Raw genomic sequence first — 23,288 nt, 5'->3', positions numbered from 1 at the left:
TCTAATTATAGTCCGTGGACCTCTCTTGCCGTCACGACGCCCTCATTCTCTTACTTCTTGTTGCAGCAGAATTCTTTCTGGCTGTTGGTTATTCATTTCCCCGTCGAAGTCAACACAAAGAAGCCCGATTGGTAGCTCACAGCAGTTGTTTCAGAAAAACCAGGTCAACTATGTGTGACCGACTTTTCAACAGACGGGACTGCTGTCCAATCCCATCAGTTTATTTCGCTCGCGTCGCAGTCATATATATGCACCACACATTGAAGTTCCCGCCAGATTATTTTTGTGACAGTGATCTAGTAGCCTATACATTTAGTCCCAATGATTCAAGAATTTATCGCAGCACTAGGATATCAAATATAATCTTCATTTACTTTGAATTTTGCACTGCGTTTCGCGCTATTTTACCAAAAATTTTTACCCATTACCGAATATTGCGTTCATGTATTAGCTTATCGAAGCGCAATGTTGAATAAAGAAGGATTTAAACGCTTCACCGAATTTTTAACTAAATAAAGCCTCCCCTCAGCTATGAGCGTAAAACATTCAAATCGTTAATAATGTAAAGTATACCGGTACATAAAAATTACCCAAGCTGGATGAAAGTTTGTAAGTTCGCTGATGAGAATTAAGGACTTACTCGAAAACTCGAAAATAATTATTAGCGTTGCCTAAATTCAAAGGAAAATATCGTCAACATTAACTATAAATCTAAAAATCAAGTCAGATCAGATCATTTTTTTTTAAGAACTGTAAATCGTCCCAAAATTATTTAAAACCAACCGACATTTTTCCCAATTTTTTAAATAATTTGTTCACGAATTTGTAGCACCTTAAATTTCCCAGAGTGCTTATTTATTGCTTATATATGCAATCCGCTTCGTAATATTCAAAAATGTATTAAGCGGACAAGCAATTATTTCACGTTTAGGTTGAAGTACGAGCAGCTACATCTCAGTGTTTTTTTTTGTCGTACAGACCTATTTCATCTAAATTGATAGTGATCCATTATTTATCCCTTTTAACCAGACAATATTTTGGTCACGGACCCACGGTTTTTGCCACTTAATTAAGCTCCAAGTTTTCAAATAGACTACACATTTGCTGTTAGTAGATGAGGACGACTTTTTTATTTATAATAAATAAGTTAATTTTGAATAAACGATAAAATTGATTATATGATGCTGATTTACTATGCTAATTAATTAATTACATGAGATATATAATGGGGTAAATGGGCTATTTTTTTATTATTTTTTAATAAATTTTATTAGTACAGTAATATCGGTAGTATAGATTTTTATAGTTTTGGGCTTTTATTGAAAGCCCCAAGGCTCAAGCTTCCAAGACGCAGATAACCAGTATCATATCAATTCATTAAATAAATAAATAAAAAAAAACTAAAAACATACAATGAAATCAAGTCGAATATGATATAAAAAAGTTCAGCCATTGACATATATTTAATATTTTGTTCGTAGTCTAATTTATGCATACGGAATTAAAAATTACCTAAAAAATTGCCGCTAGGTATCGCTGCCTACTACACATGTTGTTGTGACTAGGAAATGCTATGAGTGTAGACATCAATGATTGTTGTTGGCTTTGTCCTTGTCTTACATATCCAGCCAGAGATGAGATCGACCTAAAAATGCCCTAACCGCTGTTTCTGCAGTCATAGAATCCCGGTAGAACCACTCGTATGGCATTCCTTTCCGTTGCCCTTATCCCGAAAGCGTTATCGTGATTCGTGACGAGTACCTGCCAGCGCCGCAGCGAGTGTGTTTGAAATTTTTCGTATTTTCATGGCCCAATGGACAATGGAAATGTGATGCAATGGGCGTAGTCTTGCTTGTAAATACTTATTATTGCCACGACGCCAGACTGCATATCACGCACCCATCACGGTCTGCCGATTGATCACCGATCAACAGTAATCGCGGATGGAGCGCTCATACTAAAAAAAAATCCAATTGTTATCGCCTATCGGGATCAGACCCATTTTTTTTAGATCAAGATTCGAAGCGTTCATTTACACCAAAGACTTTTTTTTATTTCGGAAATTTAAAAAAATCAAATTTCTGATATCCCGAAGTTGACTTGGTTGAAAAAGGTTTAAAATTTTTTCTTCAAACGAACGAGCAGTTTTAGTGCTTGCAGATACAAAATACAATAAAATAGGCTATGCTGTAGAGGTGTACTGCCTATTAGGTAACTTGTCGGTATATATCGATAGTTTGTACCTTTTCGATCTTCGATTGCAAAGGATAAGAAAACGTAGGAGTGGACAAGCCATATAGTTCTATGGCTGTGGTATCTCTATGGTATCTATATATTGCAGCGATCACAGTGTAAACATAAGGGGGGAGGATGACTGAGGCTGTCTTTTATTTAAATTATTTTCCCCTGGACAACACGTACAGTGTGCTGTTGTAAAAAATCAGTTTTCCATAGTACCTTATGTTAGATTTCCCTTTGCTTTTAGCGAATTTTACACTACCTTTCTTATATGTCCTTGGTGTTCGACTAAACACGCCCGTAAAGGTAAAGTGTAGTAGTCATTTCACTTGACTTGTCACCGTCCACACAGCTATGGCCTCGCCGGTTTTATCTGCTTCTTTTAGTGATTGTGATATATTAAAACGTTCGATGTTAGAGGATGATCCAAACTCCAACTCTTCCTTATCTTCTGAATTAGAAGACTTAAAAAATCCTCGTTGGGGGCCCTCCCACAAGGGTGCTCAAGAATTAGCTCAGCTTTACAGCAGAGGTAAAAATTTGGTCATTTTTTGTGTGCCAAGTGTGAGGTAATTCAGGTGAGGGTTTTAGATTTCTGATTAAGTTGTTGTTTGCTTTTTGTAACACAGGCAAAAGAATCCAAGAGATCCTTTCAGTAGTTGTTGCTGTTGCATTGATGGTGACTGATCTGTGTTATTTGATATATTACTTTCAACTTGAATCAATTGGTGTTATTCTACTTTCTGGATGTGCTGGTATTGTGTCAGCAGATTTTTCTTCTGGACTTCTTCATTGGGCTGCTGATACTTGGGTGATAACTGTGCAAAAATATTTTTCTTAGAAAAATCACCAGCCAACATAATTTTTTTCCCAAGTAGGGCTCTGTTGACCTTCCTGTTCTTGGAAAGGTATATAACTATTTCATATTATAACATTATTTTTTAAATACTTTTGCTCGTCACTTGTTGCGATATTTTAAGACTAGTTCATTTAATCGATAAATAGAATAACTGTAGTTGAAATTTTTGTTATTTCAAACTTGCTGATGAAGCGTAATATTTGGTCATCGATCTTAGGCCCGCAGGATTTTAAATGAAACAGAACGGGTAGCTACAATTTATTGATAGGTTATGGGTTTCTTTATAAATTGATGCCCTTACCAAACGCTAGTAACGTATGTATCTCTACATGCGTGCTAGTTGTGTAGTCCGTAAAGAGTTGCTCGTGTCTTCGTGTGTAAGTAAGAAACACAGTAAAAACAATTTATCGCCATAAAAATTTAGCCATTTCAAATCGTGATCAAAGTTGTTAGCAAATGTATGTGATTGACGACCCTACATTTAATTTAATATCCCGCAATCCCGCATTTGACTCCCGATCCCGTACCATCAACATTCCCCACAGAAATAAGAAAAAGGTCAAGAAATCGTCTGTCTCCAAAACCACTTAAAACCAGCGAGGTTATAGTTAGGTTATGAAATGTTTAGACGCGTATTTAGATGCTTGCGATATTTTCTTATCTGTAATGGACAGCAGTGCATGGTGCAGTTTGCAGTATCTCCACAGTCCACACTTTGAAGTTCATAAAGCGAGAATTTCATTTCATATTTTTTTACGAAATACTTCGCGTCATTATTGAGGACTATTCTCTCATTATTTGTCTATCATAGAGCAGTATAACATCGAACCCCCCCCCCCAAAAAAAAAAAAATTTTATTAAATATTTTTAGACATTTAAATGTAGGCTACTTCATATTAAGAACATTGTGTATTCAATCCGATTGTTTGGTGTGGTTGTTTGTTTTCAAATTTTTTCTTTAGAATTCGCATTCTTAGATAATAGATTCGCAACTGTTTTTCTGGCCTGTGTGTAGATTTTGTTTCCTTGTCTTTCCGCAGAATTTTATTAGACCTTTCCGAGAGCATCACATTGATCCGACAGCCATTACTCGCCACGATTTCATTGAAACAAACGGAGACAATTTTATGGTGATCATTTTGCCTTTAGGATACATGGCTTTCAATTTATCTTTCCATCCAGAAGATCAAATAATTCGTTCCTATGCTTGGTACTGTTACCTTTTCCTTTTTTCGATTTTTATTTCCGTGACCAATCAGGTTTGTTCTTATGATAAAAAAAGTCATTATGAAACATATCAATTGAACTATTGATCTCGTACAGATTCATAAGTGGTCACACATGTACTATGGACTTCCTAAATGGGTTCAGTACTTACAAAATGGTCACGTAATTCTACCACGTAAGCATCACCGCAAACATCACGTATCGCCTCACGAAACGTACTTCTGCATTACAACTGGATGGCTGAATTGGCCTTTGGAAATCGTGCAATTCTGGAAAGTACTCGAATATTTAATTGAAAGTGCCACTGGTCAAAAACCGCGTGCCGATGATTTCAAATGGGCTGAAAAAAGGAACTAATGAGAAATGTGTCGGCGTCAAGCGATGCAATTTCTAACTTTGTGAAACACGTATGTAAGCTTCAAATTTCAAACAGTATTGCTTGGTACAGCTCATTAGAATTTGCCTATATCTATACTTTGCACCATGCAGTGATTGATTCCTATTCATGGTGAGGCTTAATACCACATAAGATTTGATTATATTTGTTGTGGTCTCTCTGCCAATAATTAACTCCTTAAATTATGTATAAGGCGTCAAACCTTTAACAAGTACTTGAGATGTAAAATAATATACACTTTTTACAATAATCATATTTTTTACAAATTTATATCCTTGTGTTCCCAATACGCATTAACGTTCTTTCCGCTGCAATAGTTTTTCTAAAAATGTTTTCTTTACATTTTTGCTACACATTAAGTTTAAAAAATATCAGTTCATTCAACACGAGTTCACCGTTCACGACACGATCAACAATCCGCATGCAATTAACGGCAGGCCTTGATAAACTTTCTGAACAAACGTTTTCGGAAAATAAACTGTATGATTTGGACTTTGTTGTAAATTTTTTTTTAAATTTATTTTATTTCACCCTAAAAAATATTTAAATAGGTGTGTGCCTGTACGCGAAACATTTATTCTTTATCTTTATTACTTATAAGGCATATTTAGCAGAATTTTACAAGGTGATAAACATTTGCTGGACGGGAATAATGCTATTGATGCGTTGGAAGTTGTCGATGGCAAACTTGTCTTGCATGTTCAACAGCATCTAGTAGAACCTGCAATTCTGGTAATGCCTCAGACGACAAAGAGCGGGCCTCTTCAACAAATGAATCGACATCGATGACCAGCTGTATGCGAATTTTATCGTCATCGCTAATACCAACAGACATCGACGTGGAAGTATTACGATCCTTACGTAATCTTTTCAGACTTTCTTCCGTCTTCTGAACCGACGTTAGCACATCAGACACTGCAGCTAAATACCTAACGCACAAAGTTAAAAATAAAATAAAAAAATAAATGAAGAAGGTACAATGACAAGCGAACACTCATTTGTATACTCAACTGTAAAGACAATGCTTTTATGACTCCGTGAGTCCACTGAGTAAGACTTTCGGTTCGGTCCATGTGTTGCGCGCGAAATTCTCTAATGGCAGCTAATAGATGACTGACGTAACTAAAGGCCTTTGTTGGGGCGTCTTTGTTGGTACGTCGATATAACCTCGGAATGTCTGCCACATGTTTCAAGTGAGATGCACACTGACGCTCAACATCGCTTACAATGAGTTGACTAATTTTTGGCAGCAAGACGTTCTCAAAATCGGTGACAGAGGCTTGGAAAGCACCTAATGATAGTATTAGTAACAGAAGCCATTTACAATTTGTCTTCTTTCATTTAAGTTTCTGAATACTTACTTTCAAATGCAGATTGATTTTGCGCACCGAATAAAGCTAACTGTTTCCAAGCTGTATCCCAGATAATGGGAAATTCTGTGATAATTAAGTGGATGTCAGCGTCCAACAAGACTAATTGTCGGAGAGTAAGTTTTGTTGGCTGCACCACTGAAATATCCATATCAGTAATCCGGGTGCTACTGCCTGACTGGGTTAGTGTCGTAGAAGGTACACTTCCCTCATTGATTTTCAGTTGCTGAAAGATTAAGAAAAAAAAATTAATAATTGCGAAATAGAATGAAAATGAGTTTCAACTTTTACTTCAAACAAGATTTCTGATATTTTCTTCTTATAGCGTCCAATCATCTGAAGGGACAATTTCCAAAATCTGAAAACCAGATAATAAGTCATTTAAGTCAAAGAACTGAAACTTATTGAGAATATTACCTGTGAGCCAATGGTGAAAGATAGATATGAGGATCGTAGCATGAAACCAACCCGCTTAAAAGAATTTCCGTGGTTTTATAATTGCAACGAGATTTATCTACCTCAAACTCACGAAATGGGGTTACAAGACTCGTTTCAAGTGCACCAGCTAGCTCTTGAAATCTACGTAAACATTTAAAGGACTATATTTATAAGTGTTTCATTACAAGAAGCACTGGAAATATTTACCGCATTTGGAAGTAAACAGGCAAGTTCCATCGACTTACTAAGGAATGAAATTTCGGGTCATTTTTCAAGAAGCCGCTGGAGAAACTATTTGATGAAGTTTCTAAATAGTCAATAAATTCCATTGTACACTTGTAGCGCTATATTAATGCAGAAATAAAGCATTTTAAAAAAATGGGCAACTGGCAGGAACTCAGAAATCATGGAAATGATTAATACTTTGTGGAACAAATCAGGATTTCCTTGAGCAAAAATACAGTCTAGGTCCGAGACAAGGAAATCATAGAACTCTAGCCACAAACAATCAATGACGAAAGCAAATCCTCGCAATCCTTCGAAACTGTAAAATGAATGTTGTTTGTCTTAAAATTCCATCTTGCGAAAGTTATTTAGGGCATTTTCGTATTACCTTCTGCTAATTTCTATAATGTCTTTCAATTTTTGTCTTATAAAATCTTTTATCTTGTTCAAAAGTCCCTGCAAATCTTGTGGATCCTTTTTTAACGAATTATGGTTTAAAATCTTTTCAAATGCCGGATGAACGAGATTAATGCGAACAAGTTGAACTGCTAGCTTGCACTGATCCAAAGTAACAAATGTGTGCAAGGTTTTTTGAAGAATATCTCGCTTATGATTCTCGATTCCGTATAAAAGTGTACGTTCAAGACACTTCATCAAACTTGTGTTTACTTTGACAGTTCTCTATAATAAGCTTTGTTGAGAAACAGTAAGCTGTGAATTGTTAGTATTTATATATGGTACCTTATGTAAGTCTGAAACCATTAATGGTGTGCTGCTACATTTTACAAGCAAATGTTGCAACTGGTTGTATTCATTAGCAGCTCTCCCAATTACATTTCCTTTGCTAGGATCTTCTTCCAGCATGCTATTTATGGTTTCTGACATTGTGAGATTTAGAAGTTTTTCCAAATTGTCAAGTGATGTAGGAATTTTCATAAGAGACTCCAAAAGCAATTTCTGCTCTCTTAAGCAATGACGTTCACTCAACGAAATAAGAAGAGTACTATGGGCATTATGTAATACTTTCTCTACCGCCTATTAGAAGAAATACATATTAGGCACCCATTTAAATAAAAAAAAATAAAATAAAAAAAAACTTACCAAAATATCTGAATGCATTGAAATGAGGGGTTGCTGCAAATTTGCAATTGCTATATCCAGCCCAACCAAATTTCCTGAGAGGTTTACAAAATCTGCATAGTCCCTGTTGATCAGTTCGATCATAGCTGACCGTAAAACCTTTAAATATGAGCCCAAATCATCCCTCAAAACTTCCAATGGAACAGAGTTCCATAGATCTTGCAGGAAGACATCTGCTGAAAAGCTGTCCTAAGATTTAAAGTTCTTAGTTATAGCCAATTAAACTTGTAAATAATGTAAATTTTAAATACTTGGATAAAAATTTCGCGTTTGAAGCAGACTTGAGGGGGTGGTACAGGAACAACAGAATTCATTTCTTCCCCTTTAAATTGCAGGAGCAGTGATATAAGAATATTTTCACTTTCTTTGACGAATTGTGTAGATAAGTCACTTCACCACTCCACTAGTCTACTGTACGCTAATCACACAAACAAACAGCCAACGTGGCACGATATTAAATAGAGAAAATCTATTGGACTCCGTAATAATTAATCCGCACTCCTCCAACCAGGCTCCAACGTCAAGCATCGCTATTGGAGTCCGTAAATCCAGATGGCTCTGGTGTCGCCGACCAGCAGACCAATTTGTTTTGGGTTTTTAGTGGAGTCAAGATAATTTTTGACCGGGAACAAATTGCAACACGGAATTTTTTTCATGAGCTTTGTTTTTACTATAATTTTATATTTCTTGTAAAAACCCTCCTCAGAAATAATTATTTTTACTATAAAAAAATATAAAACAAAATGTAAAAATTAGAAAATGTATTATAATTGTGATAAGAAATAGAAATAATTTTTTTTTACAGCTAATAAATGTTCCCCGTCTTTTTAATTTTTATTGATCAGGGTTTCAATTTTGAATGTTCTAGCTTTAACGATGTTTTTGTTATTAAATATACTGTGAGGGACTATGCCTCAAATTTTATAAAATCACCAAAAGGTGTTTACAAGGGACCTTATGGCGGATAGTCCCTCCGTAAACTCATTATATCTACTTATCTAGTCATGTAGTTGTCCTAAAATTTTGTTCTTTTGTACAAAATTAGTTAAGATATCAATTTTTCTAACTGTAAAAGTCGTTTAAAAAATATTTAATAGCTCTTAAGTTATTCATTGTTAAAGGCGCCCTATCTCTACAACAAGGGGGCTGTAAACGATGCGCGCGCCCCCCTCTGGGAGAATTGTGAGGTGCGATGCCGCCTGTGTTAAAAGATAGGGTTATCGAACAAATTTAAATAATTCATAAATAAAACATGAAGATTGGAAGGAGGGAAATTTTTACAGGATAATTAAAAATGAATATGGGCTATCGAATGGCGCAAGTCGCGTCCTGCTTCGCCGTCCCAGAATGGAGATATTAGCAATTAAAGTTTTTTTCTTTAAATGAAGATTGCGTAAGCTTGCTAATGACTAATCAAACTCGAACAAACACAAAAAAATTGCAGTTTTTTTCTCTTTTTTTTGGTTTTTGTCTGATCTCAATTGCTCAATCCGCTGCCGTTTTATTTACGTTTTAGGGAAAATTCCGCACTACGCTCCCGCAAAAAACCTGAAATTTGGAACAACAATTCACGCTCAACCACTGATCCAAAAAATTTGAATTTTCACATTATTATATAACCATGACTTACAAGACAATATTTTTTTCATCAAAATCGGTGAGGTACCGCAAAAAAATGAAATACCATGAAATGGCCCTGCTGGTAGTTGCTCCACTGCTCCAGGTAGATGACATAAAAGGAATTTGTTTAAATTTTATCTTAATTTTTAACATTTCACACGATACAGTATATGTATATCCCAGAGATAAGGAGATGGGACACTGCCGTGTTAAAGCGGCCATGACAGTTTCCGCGACACCATCTAGCGGCTAATGCCCGCCCTTCATCATTAGCAGACGAATTCCCAGCAATCCCCCCTCGAAGGCACTGTAGGCTTGGCGGCTTGTTTGAATTTTGGGAAAGGAAGCTAGAGCAGGACGACACTCATGAGGGTATGATGCTCGTATATTGCCCTCGCCTAACATGACATGGCATCGCATCAAATATTAGTGAGAGTTTATCTTCTTTTAATAAAATATAGATATTATTGTAAGATAATAATAATCAAGAATATTAGCCTATGTGTTAAGTTACTTTGGTGAACTCAATGACAATGTTCTAACTTCCTTTTTCATCAAGAATAAGATTTCAAGTGACTCAAAAAAGGGAACGGTCCAATTAAATTTCTTATTCCAGTCTCTTTACATGAAGTCAGGCTGTGGAGTAGGATTTTAGTTGGACCGTTCTCTAATAATATTTCAACACATCTTTATATTCTTGATGAAATAGACCTTGATAGTGTAATTGGGAACGGTCCAACTTTAACCATTTTACATCAATAATATGTTTGAAATAACCCAATAGAAGGGAACAGTCCAAATAAATTTCTTATTCACAGTACTTGTAATAGTCATGGACTGTGAATGAAGAATTTAGTTGGACCGTTCCCTTCTTTTGAGTCACTTTCAATCTGATTGATGAAAAAGATTTTGAGTTGGACCGTTCCCATTTATCAACAAAACAGACATCTTGATTCTTGTTAACTTACAATAAAATCAACATCTAAGAATTAGCAAAGCAAACACTCGCAAATATTTGTTATGGTGACATGCTATAATTTTTTCATGCTAGAGGGGATTGGCAACGTACTATACAGGCAAATTCCGCTATATCCTACGAGTCCTCCACTGGGTTTCCCTTGAAAGTTGAAACTTCAAATCAACCGGGGCCAGAATTACTGGGAATTCGGCTGCTAATGATGAAGGGAGGGCATTAGCCGCTAGATGGCGCGCCGAAAAGTGTCATGGCGGCATTCCCTACTATGTTTCCCATCTCCTTATCTTTGGTATATCCAGTAACTCATACTCTAAAAACATTTATTAAAAGTAAAAAAAAAAAATACGACATATTTTCGAAAAAGTAAATCTTATCGACTCCTAGATGGCTCCCGGGGCTTTACTTGGGAGGGGCCTAAATAGAGGAAGGGTGAGAAAAATCCGATTGCTTTTGGCTTCCTTAAATGAGGTAGGATACGCTTTAGCCCTACTTTCACTTTGATTTATCGTCTGCTCTACAGAGTGGTCCTCTCGCAAGAGCGTCATGAGATGGGATCTAAAAGAAGAAAACAATAAATTTTAGGAAACGTCAAGGTTTTCAAAAAGGAAAAGGTGATACAATTTTCGCATGTCAAGCCATCCACCTCTTTCAGAAACATTATTTCCATCAAAAGACGTTCATTTTGAATATATAATAATGAATATGTTTTTTTTGTCTTATAGCTGAGCTTCGACAGCGGCATGCGATAAAAATATAATAAGAAATAAATTGATTAAATTGTTAAGTCTAATTACCTTGTGAATCAGTAACAGATAGAAAAGCTCTTCAATACGGATTGGATCCATTCTTTTCCGTGCTACACTGAAACACTGAAGATTGGGTGGCAAAATGAAACACAGGAATACAGCATCAGATAATGAAATTGTCTCTTTAATTGATTAGTTGAAAATTGAATGTGATGTGAAATAGCATCTTATATGACAAGCTTGGACGTTCGCCATAACGAGCATTTTCCTTTGTTTTAACTGTAATTTTATGTTGTAGATGTTCTATTTACGCCCTAATAGAAGCATCAGATAGCTTCAAACCCCTGCAATTAAGAAAAGAGTGATTAACATCAACAGTCACACAAACACAAAGACTAATTAGTTACCTGAATTTAAGATCATACTGAATAATAAAGATCATACTCAAAAATCTCTTGTCTGGCTTGGCGATTAAATGATGGCTTCTCATCAACACTTAGCTCCCTCCAGCGTTTGTCTATTTCTGCCTTTTTCTCTTTAGGCTCCAAATTCCTTAGTGTTTCATCCGATTTTTGTAGTTTTAAGAACAACAAGTATCCATTCTGTGGAGGTAAATTAGGGACAACTTTCTTTCAAACAACTTGAAACATAATCGCATCCCAGTTCAACTTTTTCACTCGCGAGTCATACTTCATTCGGTCCTCTTTCGGACATGTTCCTTGGATGCGCTAGATAAGCTCAGAGTCGTCTTCCTTACACCATTCATGAGGAGAGTTTGTATGTTCATCTGCAATTGAACTCGAATGTACTTTGGGCTTTTTCGTACATTTTTTCTTCCACGCCATTACAGAAGTGCTTGAGGTTGATGCAACAACCAGATCTTCAAGGCTTTTTGATTTTTGTTTTCCTGTGTTTGACATAGTTACAAATTAAAATTGAAGATACAAAGTAACGCGTCAGACATTAACTCTGACGAGACACGAGAATCATCATTTATCTAAAAATCTAGTTAGATCTAAAATTAGAAAAAAAGAAATTAGAAATAAAAAAAATCTAATTAAAGTTAAGACCAAACTTAAACTGCTTTGAGAAAAACCTTGCTCAACACGACTGGAATCTGTAAATTTGTTTTTTAAATAATTAAGTGGAAAACGACAGAAAAATGTGAACATTTTAAACATACAGTTTTCCGGAGATTGATGCATGGTAATATTGTCGTTAGAGGGAAGAGTTGCACTGACCAGACTAGGCGTTGGAGAATCTGAAATAACCATAAGTCACATCATACAGCAGGTACTGATATTGAATAGAAAGATATGTGCACAACTTACTAGTATGTTGGGCATAAGCATCAGCGCCTCCAGTACTTGCTCCATCATGACTAGGAATCCCACGATTAGCATCTTTTCAATATTGTGCTGACATTTTAGTATAGGAAAAAATAAAAAAGATGATAAAAAAACTCACTTTGGTGCTGAAATTAACTCCCAGGATTTGAATTTTGGTCATGAATAACATTACTTGAATCTATGAAATGGTTAAGACATTTATTTTTGAAAAATCCAAATTATGAACAATAGAACTTATAGAAAGTATGATGAGAATTATTTAAACCCAAATTGCTATTTTTGCTGCTGGTGGAAGAACTTTCATCATGGCCAATAACATTGGGTGTGGGTAAATCTAATTAAAATAAATTATATTAGAATTTAATAAAGCGGGGCACATCCGTAATGGATGGATAGGAGCCATCCAAAAGATAGAATTATAGGTTTTAAACTGGATGAACGGAGTTTGGACGTATCTACGTCCTATGGATGAAAAATGGACGGACTTTGCTAGCATTGAAGGCTTTTGAGAATGACAAAAATGGCCGAAGGTTTGTTAAGACAAACTGTAAAGGAAACATAAAACAGTTTAAAGAAGCAATGAATAAATAAAAATAAATGCCTGTTTGGCAAAAATGGGTCGAATTGGTTTTAGCTCTCTTGCTAGCCGGTTTCAGGTGGCCCATGTATATAATGTAATTCACCTGAAGTTTGAACGATTGTTGAAAACAAAAAATTAACAGGAAGATTATAAATAAATCGATTATCACCCCCTCCCACCATAATGTTTTTCTATACGTGGACGTATTTGGGCATCCCACCAACGATTGAACAAACACACAGCAGCAACAACAAGAAGAAAAAACAAATTTTCGGAAAAGTCAAGGTTTTCGAAAAGCTGATACAATTGTCGCATGTCAAGTTGTCCACCTCTTTCAGAAACGATGTTTCCTTCAAAAGACGTTCACTTTGAAGATCTAATAATGAGTATTTTGTTTTAAGTCTTCTAGCTGAGCCTCGGTAGTGGTATTCGACAGCTCTAAAGCACTGCAAATAAGAAAAGATAGATTATTATCAGCACATAGTTATACGCAGTCAGACACACAGAAAAATACTAATTAATTACCTTATTTTTCTCTCTAAATCAGTATGTGTCTCTGACATGGACTTTTCTTTCTGATAGTTCTTCTTGTGAAGGTACTCAAGTAAAACATTTGTGCTTTCCAACACTGAGTTGGGATGGCGGTGTTGATTCAGATAGTTCAGGTCCGTCTGCCAGCCCAGATAGCTAGCTGGTCCTTCCATCAATGGAATTAAAATGCCCCACAAAAGGCTGCAATAGAGCGGTCCAAGCCGTCGGCCAAGGTAATCATAAGTATTGCGCTCTCACGTCCATTCGTAAAAGCAAAATAAAAAGCGAGATAGCTCAGCTCTATCCCCAATCGAGTATATACAATCCAAACTTTTGAAGGCAGATGAATTTGCTTTCACGTTCAAATCTTCCTTTCGGTGTGACTTTGACTCTTTCTCTATCTTCGATAAACTCTCGCAGCTATCAAAATTGTTTCAATGTCACCAAACAAGCCGCTACATAAAATTGCGAAATTAACCGACTGCGACCAGGTAAACTCGCTTAACACGAAACTAAATTCCGCCAAATTAGCTCTTGCAGAAAAATAAATTTGGCTATTAGAAGCCACGCGATCGACAGGCCAATCCACCACTATACTGAGTCCTCCAATCGGCAATCAAACTGTAAATACCACTCTTACTGGAGACACCAGGCCAGCTAAAACGAACAAATATCTACCTAAAAGAAAAACAGATCGACATGAGGCCTACCCTAATCACTTGGCTCTGCAAAGATGCCCCAAAATATAACATCTCAGTCTCCAAGATCGATTCGCTGTTGAGGGTACAAACAGATGGCCCGGTTGTCCAGCTGTTCAAAAAATCTGATGACCGAGTAACGCTAACGTTTAGAGATGTGTCCCTTAGGGATGAGGACAATAAGTTAATCAGCGATTCGTTAAAAAAAGGCGTCTTCCAATCGGTATCCATCCCTCAAAAAACCTACCCAGCCATCACCCGGCTAAGTGGCCTTAGCAATATACAATCAATTACCGGAGACGACCCTAAACAAACTAGAGACAACTAAAGCCGTATAATTCTCGAGTTAGTGAAAGAGGAAAATCCTCTACTCCGCGATCACTTATCCTTAGTCAGAATTCTTGCAAATCGCCCATAAACCTGCTCGTTACTCGTAAGACTGGGCATGTCATCAAACAGCAGCTGTGAGCAACTGCTGGAAAGAGGTCGCATCTCTGTAGACGATAAACTCCTCGCTGTTGTCGAGGCAGATCCATCGGAAGAAATCCGTCATGCTCTCGTTGCCAGAACTACGGTCACTTGTCCACCTTTTGCAAAGCGGCTGCAGTGACCTGCGGTATATGCACTGGTCCTTATACCACTAGCTCCTGCGTGCTTCATCCAAAATCCTTTATATGTGCAAATTGCCCTCAAAATCACGCTGCTGGTTCCAGGGCGTGCCCACTCAACACGGAGGCCATTAGCCAATACTTAGCTTATATTGTCTCATGACCCACCAAACAAACCCTTCTACAGTATCGTCCAAAAAAATCCGAACGCACCTCTTTTTCAAAAGCCCAGTTTAATGTAGATTCTTTGTTTTTAACTTTCAAGACTTCATATTATGTGTAGAATTAATTGTTTTACAAAGTTCATTTATTAGAATTAAGAAAAAAATGCAGAAATATTTTTTTTAAATAAAGAAAGAGACCATGGTGTTCGGATTTTTTTGGACGATACTGTACATCAAGCATTAAATTATTGTAAATCAACCTGCAACATTCTTGGTTGGCAGCACTCCATTATTTATCCCAAATACTGCTCGACCTAGACATCGATGTGGCGTTCAACCATGAACCGTATGCAACATCAAATCCCGATATAAGGATTAAATACGTCAATGAGGACAATGAGGACATTCCCTCTCATCCGACCATACCTATAGAGCGGCAATTCTGATAAAGCGTTGCTTAAATCCAACTCTCTTCACTGTAGAAACTGTACAGTGGGTGTCGAAATCACTTTTCACCACAATTAATTGTATCTTTTCTCCCTATACTGCTGGTCGTCGATAGGTAACTTCCCATCCCTTTTTCCTAATCTATCCGCCTCCGTCACTCCAAGAAGAAAAGGAAAAAAAATTGCTAAGAGGCGAGAATCGGGTAGGTACTATTGTAAAAATTCACATTTGTATGTGGATTTTTTTCCTATATAACACTGCATTCCATTCAGGTAACAAAGATCTCTGGAAAACATAAAAGAAAATACCCGTGAACGAGAATCACACACTGGTTTTTATATTGTACTGGGGACCAGGCTGGATTTTTATTGATGACAATGTGTCCAAAAGTGATGTGAAAATCACTGCTTCTCCAATATATAGACGGAATACCCCACTTTCACTGCTGGCATCATATAGCCATAGTCCGCTTCGCAATCATGTCCCTTATACATTTAACTTGTAAGAACAGTAACTACCTTACAATCACGTTATTAAGGATCTAACTCGTTCTATACGCTTCTCATTTCTGACCTACCGTCCTTTATTTACTATCTGCCTTTTGTACCCGTTCAATTATGGCACGTTTCAAATCGTTCTATAGACGGTATTATAAAGGTGAAACAAAGGAAAAGGACGTTGATGTATTTCTTAATAGTAACGCAGGAAAAAGTGAGGAATTTCTAGGTTAGGAGCGGCAACTTATAACGTGACAATATTCCTCCAAATTGTTTAAAATAGTTTTTAACCTATTGCCCATTCCTATCGCACTTAAAAGTTCTGGCATAAAAGGTTCTAGTTTAGTTGCACTTGTGTAGTGCATACAATATTTTTTTCAGTTAACAAAAAATATTTATTTCAAAATGATTTTTTAATTATCTTAGAGTTTATAGGCATACGCAACACAAATTTAAAAAAATTAAAACGCACAACGCGCCGTGGCTCCTTGAGTCCTTGGCAACTGCCATAAATGCTCTATTTTTAAAGGAGAGCCTAAGTAGTCAAACACAATCGAATGAAATGGAAAATGATAAATAGAAGCTATGCATCTTGTGCACTTATAAAAAATGCCCCTATGTTTAAAGAATAATGAAAATTGTATAAAAATATTTAATGAAAATGAATTTAAAATTGGATCGTCTTTATGAAGAACACTAATTTCCCTTGACATGGGCTATTGTATAACACTGATGCCATAGCACGAAACCATTGTAGAAATAACAAATAATTGATTTATAAAACTGTAAGAAAAATTGGGACAAATATAAAAACTAGTGCGTGATCCTAATTATCTTTCATGGGTCTTATCAAGTGGTTCCGAAACTCAAAATCTTCACATTAATTCCAAGATCCCTCACAAAACAGTTCCCTGTCATAAAATACTACTGTTGTATGGAATTTTCGTCCCATACTATACTCAGTGCGTGTGTATGGGATTCTCCGTAAAATTTGTCTTCATGAGACAACCCAGTCAGTAAATTGGATGCTCGAACGCTGGTTTCGCAAATGAGTTCAGAAATAATCGGTTTTGGAGCACCTAGAGAGGATCTCTAAGAAATATGTTTTGATTGTTATCATATTCCTAGAAATAAGGACCACGCCATGCATTGTGCTGGAATCCTCGATTCTGATTTACAACATTGGTCTACGTTGTATGGTATTAAGAATCATTGTGTCTTTTGAACTTACGTTGCTTTCATGTAACTTGTGGCTGTGTCTCACATTTGATGCACGACATGGAATGTGTTTTTGAGTTACTATTTGTGAATTTCTTGCATGTTGCATTTTTTTTTAAGTATTTTAATTAAGAAGAACTAAATGGTGTAATTGAAAACTTCCAATAAGGTACAGAATCTCGTGATAAGTTATCTAAAATTGAACATCAAAATTTGCAATAAACAAAAACCATAACAGACCACGTCGTGTCAGTTATTCGCTACAATTGGAGTAGCCTTGCTCTTTCTAGAGTGTTTCACTGTCGTAAGTGCGACTTTTATTCAGTGTTTATCATCTTTTCTTAAAGTTAAGTCTATTTTACAATTTGCCATGTTCCCAAATCTAATTTTGTATTTTTGTCCACAGTCTGGACAGGTTTCTATCTGTGTTTTCTCTCTTTCCCATGTCAATTGATGTGAGATTTATCTGTGCATTTGGTAAATATTCTTGAATATTTCATGTGTTACAGTTTACAAGGGACAAACTTTGCTTATTCCCGAAGAACTTGAATAAGGGGCTCTTTCAGAATTATGTAAAACTTCAGAAGAATAGAATCGGATGTTACAGATATGCGGTTTAAGCATTTTACATTATACTCAAGAACCAAATTGCTTTTGCCTAAAAATAAACGTTAGCGATATTTATAGGGGAAGTATTTACTTCGTTGACGAAACATTGCACCGCAAAACGAGAAGTTTGATAGGCGTTATCAACAGTTAATCATCGCTGAACTCGTGTGGAATACTCTTCACCTTATTACGGGTGGAACCTGGAAAAATAACATCACAGAATCCGCTGGGGTAAACTCAACGCCATGTGGGTGGAATCCAGTTAAATGACATCACAGACCTTACTGTGGTAAACTCATCACCACATGGGTGGAATCCAGTAAAATAACATCGCAGACCCTGCTGTGGTAAACTCATCACCTTATGGGTGGCATCCAGTAAAATAACATCACAGAGCTGGCTGTGGTATACTCATCACCTTATGGGTGGCATCCAGTAAAATAAGATCACAGAGCTGGCTGTGGTATACTCATTACCATATGATTGGCATCCAGTAAAATAAAATCAGAGCTGGCTGTGGTTTACTCATCACTGGGTGGAATAACTTTATTCTTGATGTGACACAGTCAAAATCTGAAGTGGGGTTTCACCGAAACTCTCCATACCGGTGCAGGTGGTCCACTGTGATGCACGTTTTCCAAATCTAAGAGTGTAGGTTTCCATATACTGGATCCGAAGACACCTCCCGATCCACTAGACGTAAATAACGGCAGGAAACCTCTTCAACCGTGTAAATGCCTGAATACTTCAAAACTCGTCCAAAGGTGGATGGGGTGAGACATATAAAAACAATTTGAGATTGGCCGAGCAAGCGAAGCTTGCGATGGTCAATCTCAATTGTTGAAAATGTAGTTACGCATCAACTAGCTATGTGTTGACCTTTGTATTTAGCTACTTAAAAGCAGAAAAACATTTAGGTGGCGGGCGTATACCCTTACATACCTCAGATCTTTTATGCACAAAAGATACGGGTATACATGAATAATACAATTTAATTCTTGGACTGCCCACCATTATTCTTCTTCCAGCCCGTATTCCAATTTTTGGTTCCCTTTCTGTTGTCAGATCTAAATAAAGACAAAAGAATTTTTTTTAGAAATTTTACCAAAAAGAAAGGGGAAGATAACTTGGAGCGGGTGGGTGGGAGATAGCTAGTTGATGCTCAACTACATTTTCAACAATTATGATTGACCATCGCAAGCTTCGCTTGCTCGGCCAATCTCAAATTGTTATAAATTCGTCTCGCATCAACTACCTATGTGAATTTAAAGCATAAATGTCAAAATCAAACAAATTTGAGGAACATTTAAAATAATAAAACTTAACTAGTCAGATTCAGAGTCCATAATTGCTAGAACGGCTGACTTGACTGTGTTCTGTTCAGTTGCCGATTCACGACGGTAGAACTTGCCCAATGGACCAATGCCCTTGCTTTAAAATGGCTTGGATAGAGACTCCAGAAGAAGCGGCTTTAGACGCCGCTGCCCCTCTTGTAGAATGGGCTGAAAAATAGAAGTGTCGATGCCGGCTTCTCTCAGTTGATCTTTAATCCATCGCCCTACTGTAGCACTCGTGACTGGATTATGTGGTTTGGTGGAACCGATAAGGAGCTGTTTTGCGTTTTGTGGAGTTCGGAGATTACTGGTTCTCTCTGTGTACGATCGCATACAGGTGAGGGGGCAAATAGCTTTGTTTTGGCTGCACTCGTTAAGTGAGAGACGCATAAGCGGGCCGGAACGCTGAGATTTTCGGATGGTTCCTAGATCAAAATAAACTTTAAGACCGGCAAATTCAATCGTCTCTGTCTGGATAGATGCAATCTCGGCACATCTCAGGGTCATTAAGGCCAACAAGGTGGTTAGTTTGCGTGTTAGCTGTAAAAGAGATAAAGTTTGTCCGGCCGTCACGTCAAAATGAGAGAGGACTATTGATGGATCCCATGTTCCGCTATACTTGAGGTCGGCGGCCTTGCTTGAAAAATACCAGAAATGTTGTGGGAAAAAGGTTAAATTCACCCCTACGAATATTGTAAAGAAGTGAATCTTAAATCAACGGGCCTGTAAGGTTAGCCCGGTAAAAAGAGGGAACCAATGAGCTACCCCCGCAAAGTGTCAATATCACGCTGCAGCCCCGAACCCAAAATGGTGGGTAAAAGAAAAATGATGGAAGGTATGGCGATGGGGGACGTCTGCATCTTACTTTCAATTGACTGATTTGTATCAGCGGTTGATTTTAATTTCACAATCTGGGCCTTTTGCAATAATGCAGAGTTTAGAAACTGAGTCGTTTAAGTATTCTGGCAAATAGATAAAAACTAAAAAAATACTCATCAGCCGGGTGACTAGGAGATGTTTTCCGATTTCCTCGCTGTTGCCGATTCCCATGTTAAGAGTAGAAGAGAGCATTGATCTGGATACATTAATAGAGCTATAGCTCATACCCGCTCCAAAAATTCCGGCTAGATAGCAGAGCACCTCCTTCACACCACCAGACATGGGATGGACGTTCCGTGCGTCGCACCAATTATTCCAATTATTCCACGATGACTGGTATGCAGCGTTTGTGTTCTTTCTCGTTGCTGAAAGGAGAAGTTCGATAACCTCTGGCGGAGACCCTCGGCTATCGAGACAACTCCCGATAGCCTCCAGGCGACAAGCCGTATTGAGCGGCTGGCTGTCAGTTGATGAAATTCCCCCAACGGGGATGTCGACAGATCCTGTTCCGGGTAGAACATTCGGGGTAAATCCACCGCCAACTCCAGCAGGAGCGGGAACCTCGACTGTGTGGGCCAGAGCGGCGTGATCATCACGGTTGTTGCCTGGTCCTATATTAGCTTTGAAAGGCAACGTGGGATGAGACTGAACGGAGAGAAGGAGTAGCTCCTGACGAATTTCCAGTTCAGCGTGAATGCGTCTGTCATCCAGGCTCCGGGATAGGGAAGCCAGCTTATGAAAATCGGAAGCTGTGTATTCCACGAACTCACGAAAATATCGACCTTCATTTGCCACACTTGCTGAATCTTTACGAAGGCTAAGGTCGAGAGCTTCCACTCCCCCGTTGAGAGTTGCTTGCGCGATTCTGCGTCGGCAACGAAATTTGATTTTCCCGGCAAATACGTTGCATATAAATCAATTTCCCGCTCTTCAAACCAATTGTTGATTTCAAGTGCGACGGAACAGAGAGGGCTAGACTTTGTTCCCCCTTTTTTGTTAATGTATGCGACGGCAGTGGTATTGTCAATATTTATTTCTACCGTACTTCGGAATGCCGATGACGCAAAGCATTTCAGACCGTTAAACACCGCTAATAATTCCAATTCATTAATATGACGATTGGTATCCGCCGTTATCCATGGTCCGCCTGTCTTTACATCTTCTCTCACCACCCCCTAACCCGATAGTGAAGCATCAGAAAATATTAAGATAGAGGGAAAGGAGATTAGAATTTTCGGACCCTCGGAAAATATTTCCCGGTTGATCCACCAAAACAAATCAGATTTGGCCTCCCGCGAAAGAGAAACGGAGACTGAAAAGTCACCCTTTGCTGATTTTGATTGTTGCGTGTAGAGAGTTTGTAAATTTATATAATGTGCCGGGGCGTAATCTACAGATTGGGTTGCCCAGTTAAAAATGCCAAAAAGAGATGCCATTGTTCTAAGTGATAATGACATTGACTTGTAGTTTTTACTGCACAATTCTAAAAGTTTGTCTTTATTCTTTTTAGGAAGACAAAAGGTCATAGAGTTTGTATCGATGAAGAGACCAATTGTCTGGGAGCTGGGCGACCAAAAAATGTTTTTTCTTTAGCAAAAGGTTTGAGGCTAAAATGGTTAGTGAGGGTATGACACACACGAAAAGCCAAGTCTGTCGACTGGCGGCCGGGGAGTTCAAGCGTGACGCGATCCCGAAGTCGGCGGGAACCGTAAAAAAATACACTTTGTTTAGAGAATCTGAACTATATCTTAAAAAATATAGGGATATCAACTTTATTTTATTTCCGACAGACAGACGTCATAATCTGGGGCCTTGGGGCCATCAGACGTCGGTGTGTAAGAAATTTTACGACATTTCAGTAAATTGTGAAAATAGCAACGCTGCATCCTAAGCGCCTAATTTTAAATAGAGAGATTTGGGGAGGATCTGTGAGTTTTAACTAAGTAAATGTGAACAGAAAATGTATTTTTCGGTTTGGCCTTGGTGAAACAGAACCCCGAAGAGCCCTATAGCATGGTCGTGATCGTAAAAAAACTTTGTATATCTAGTTACCAGCTACATTCTAACGAGATAGCAGTATAGAACGCCAGATGGCGAAGTTCAATCCTCAATTTTTCATCTGATTGGCTCTTGCCCGGGAGAAGGATAGGGAATTTTGCAGCTTCTCTCGCCGTCATATGGCAACATCCAAGTTTACAGGCCTTAACCATTTAGTAGGCCATGCTATAGGGCTCTTCGGGGTTCTGTTTTATTTAGGCGTTTTTCGGGATGTATTTTCAAGTATCATACAGTGGGTACCGAAAGTATCCGTACGGCTGAGAGGATCAGTAGGGAAAACGCGTTTTTCAAAACGCTCCCAAAAATAGAATTCTCGGTGGAATTCAATAAAATTTTTTTCAAAGGTTAACATTAAGGCGGGGTATCATGTGATTTTTTTGGGGAATTTTTCAACAATGCGATAGGTGGTTTTTATCGCGTTGCGTAAGTATCCGTACGGCCGAGAGGCCCAGTAGGGAATGGGCTTACTTTGGAGGCCTGTTATTCAGTAACTACGTAATATTATAGGGTGGGAAATTTCTTAAAAAAAAGAGCTGCATTAGCTCTATCTGTGGTCATAAGATCACATTTTTTAAGTTTCATTTATAGTAATGAAATCAAAAATGAAAACACGAATTATAAGTTTTCCGTTTTCTTCCCCTCGATTCCCCATCACCAGTGTTGCCATATCAAAAAATATTTACCCTTTCTCTTTCTCCCTCTTCCGTCCAAGGGAAGAAAGAGATTTTGGGATATGGCAACACTGGTGATGGGGAATCGAGGGGAAGAAAACGGAAAACTTATAATTCGTGTTTTCATTTTTGATTTCATTACTATAAATGAAACTTAAAAAATGTGATCTTATGACCACAGATAGAGCTAATGCAGCTCTTTTTTTTAAGAAATTTCCCACCCTATAATATTACGTAATTACTGAATAACAGGCCTCCAAAGTAAGCCCATTCCCTACTGGGCCTCTCGGCCGTACGGATACTTACGCAACGCGATAAAAACCACCTATCGCGTTGTTGAAAAATTCCCAAAAAAAATCACATGATACCCCGCCTTAATGTTAACCTTTGAAAAAATTTTTATTGAATT

At 37.6% G+C, this 23,288-nt stretch overlaps 2 protein-coding genes across 3 annotated transcripts; one reads left to right on the top strand and one right to left on the bottom strand.

The window, feature by feature from the left end:
• The first annotated feature begins 2,267 nt into the window (after positions 1–2,267).
• Positions 2,268–4,971, top strand: LOC124192555 (plasmanylethanolamine desaturase-like). Of its 2 annotated transcripts, none has more exons than XM_046585912.1 (5): positions 2,268–2,770; positions 2,868–3,049; positions 3,117–3,146; positions 4,138–4,356; positions 4,421–4,971. In XM_046585912.1, the coding sequence occupies exons 1-5, from the start codon at positions 2,593–2,595 to the stop codon at positions 4,679–4,681; spliced, it is 870 nt and encodes a 289-aa protein (XP_046441868.1). In that variant the 5' UTR covers positions 2,268–2,592; the 3' UTR covers positions 4,682–4,971. The 2 variants fall into 2 exon arrangements, with proteins under 2 accessions (XP_046441868.1, XP_046441869.1); XM_046585913.1 differs by having other exon boundaries at positions 2,272–2,770; positions 3,009–3,049.
• Positions 4,972–5,277: 306 nt separating this feature from the next.
• On the bottom strand, positions 5,278–8,439 carry LOC124192552 (conserved oligomeric Golgi complex subunit 2-like). The gene is made up of 11 exons (XM_046585908.1): positions 8,146–8,439; positions 7,856–8,083; positions 7,496–7,789; positions 7,143–7,435; positions 6,953–7,073; positions 6,737–6,873; positions 6,509–6,670; positions 6,383–6,449; positions 6,083–6,317; positions 5,733–6,012; positions 5,278–5,650 (listed from the first exon to the last, which is right to left on the bottom strand). Exons 1-11 carry the CDS (start codon positions 8,206–8,208, stop codon positions 5,377–5,379), a joined length of 2,154 nt encoding a protein of 717 aa, XP_046441864.1. The 5' UTR covers positions 8,209–8,439; the 3' UTR covers positions 5,278–5,376.
• Positions 8,440–23,288: the final 14,849 nt, after the last annotated feature.

Source organism: Daphnia pulex, chromosome 4 (genome assembly GCF_021134715.1).
Source record: "Daphnia pulex isolate KAP4 chromosome 4, ASM2113471v1".
In the NCBI taxonomy this organism is placed as follows: domain Eukaryota; kingdom Metazoa; phylum Arthropoda; class Branchiopoda; order Diplostraca; family Daphniidae; genus Daphnia; species Daphnia pulex.
The sequence above is the reverse complement of the archived record's forward strand: the minus strand, read 5'-3'. Positions and strand labels throughout refer to the sequence as shown.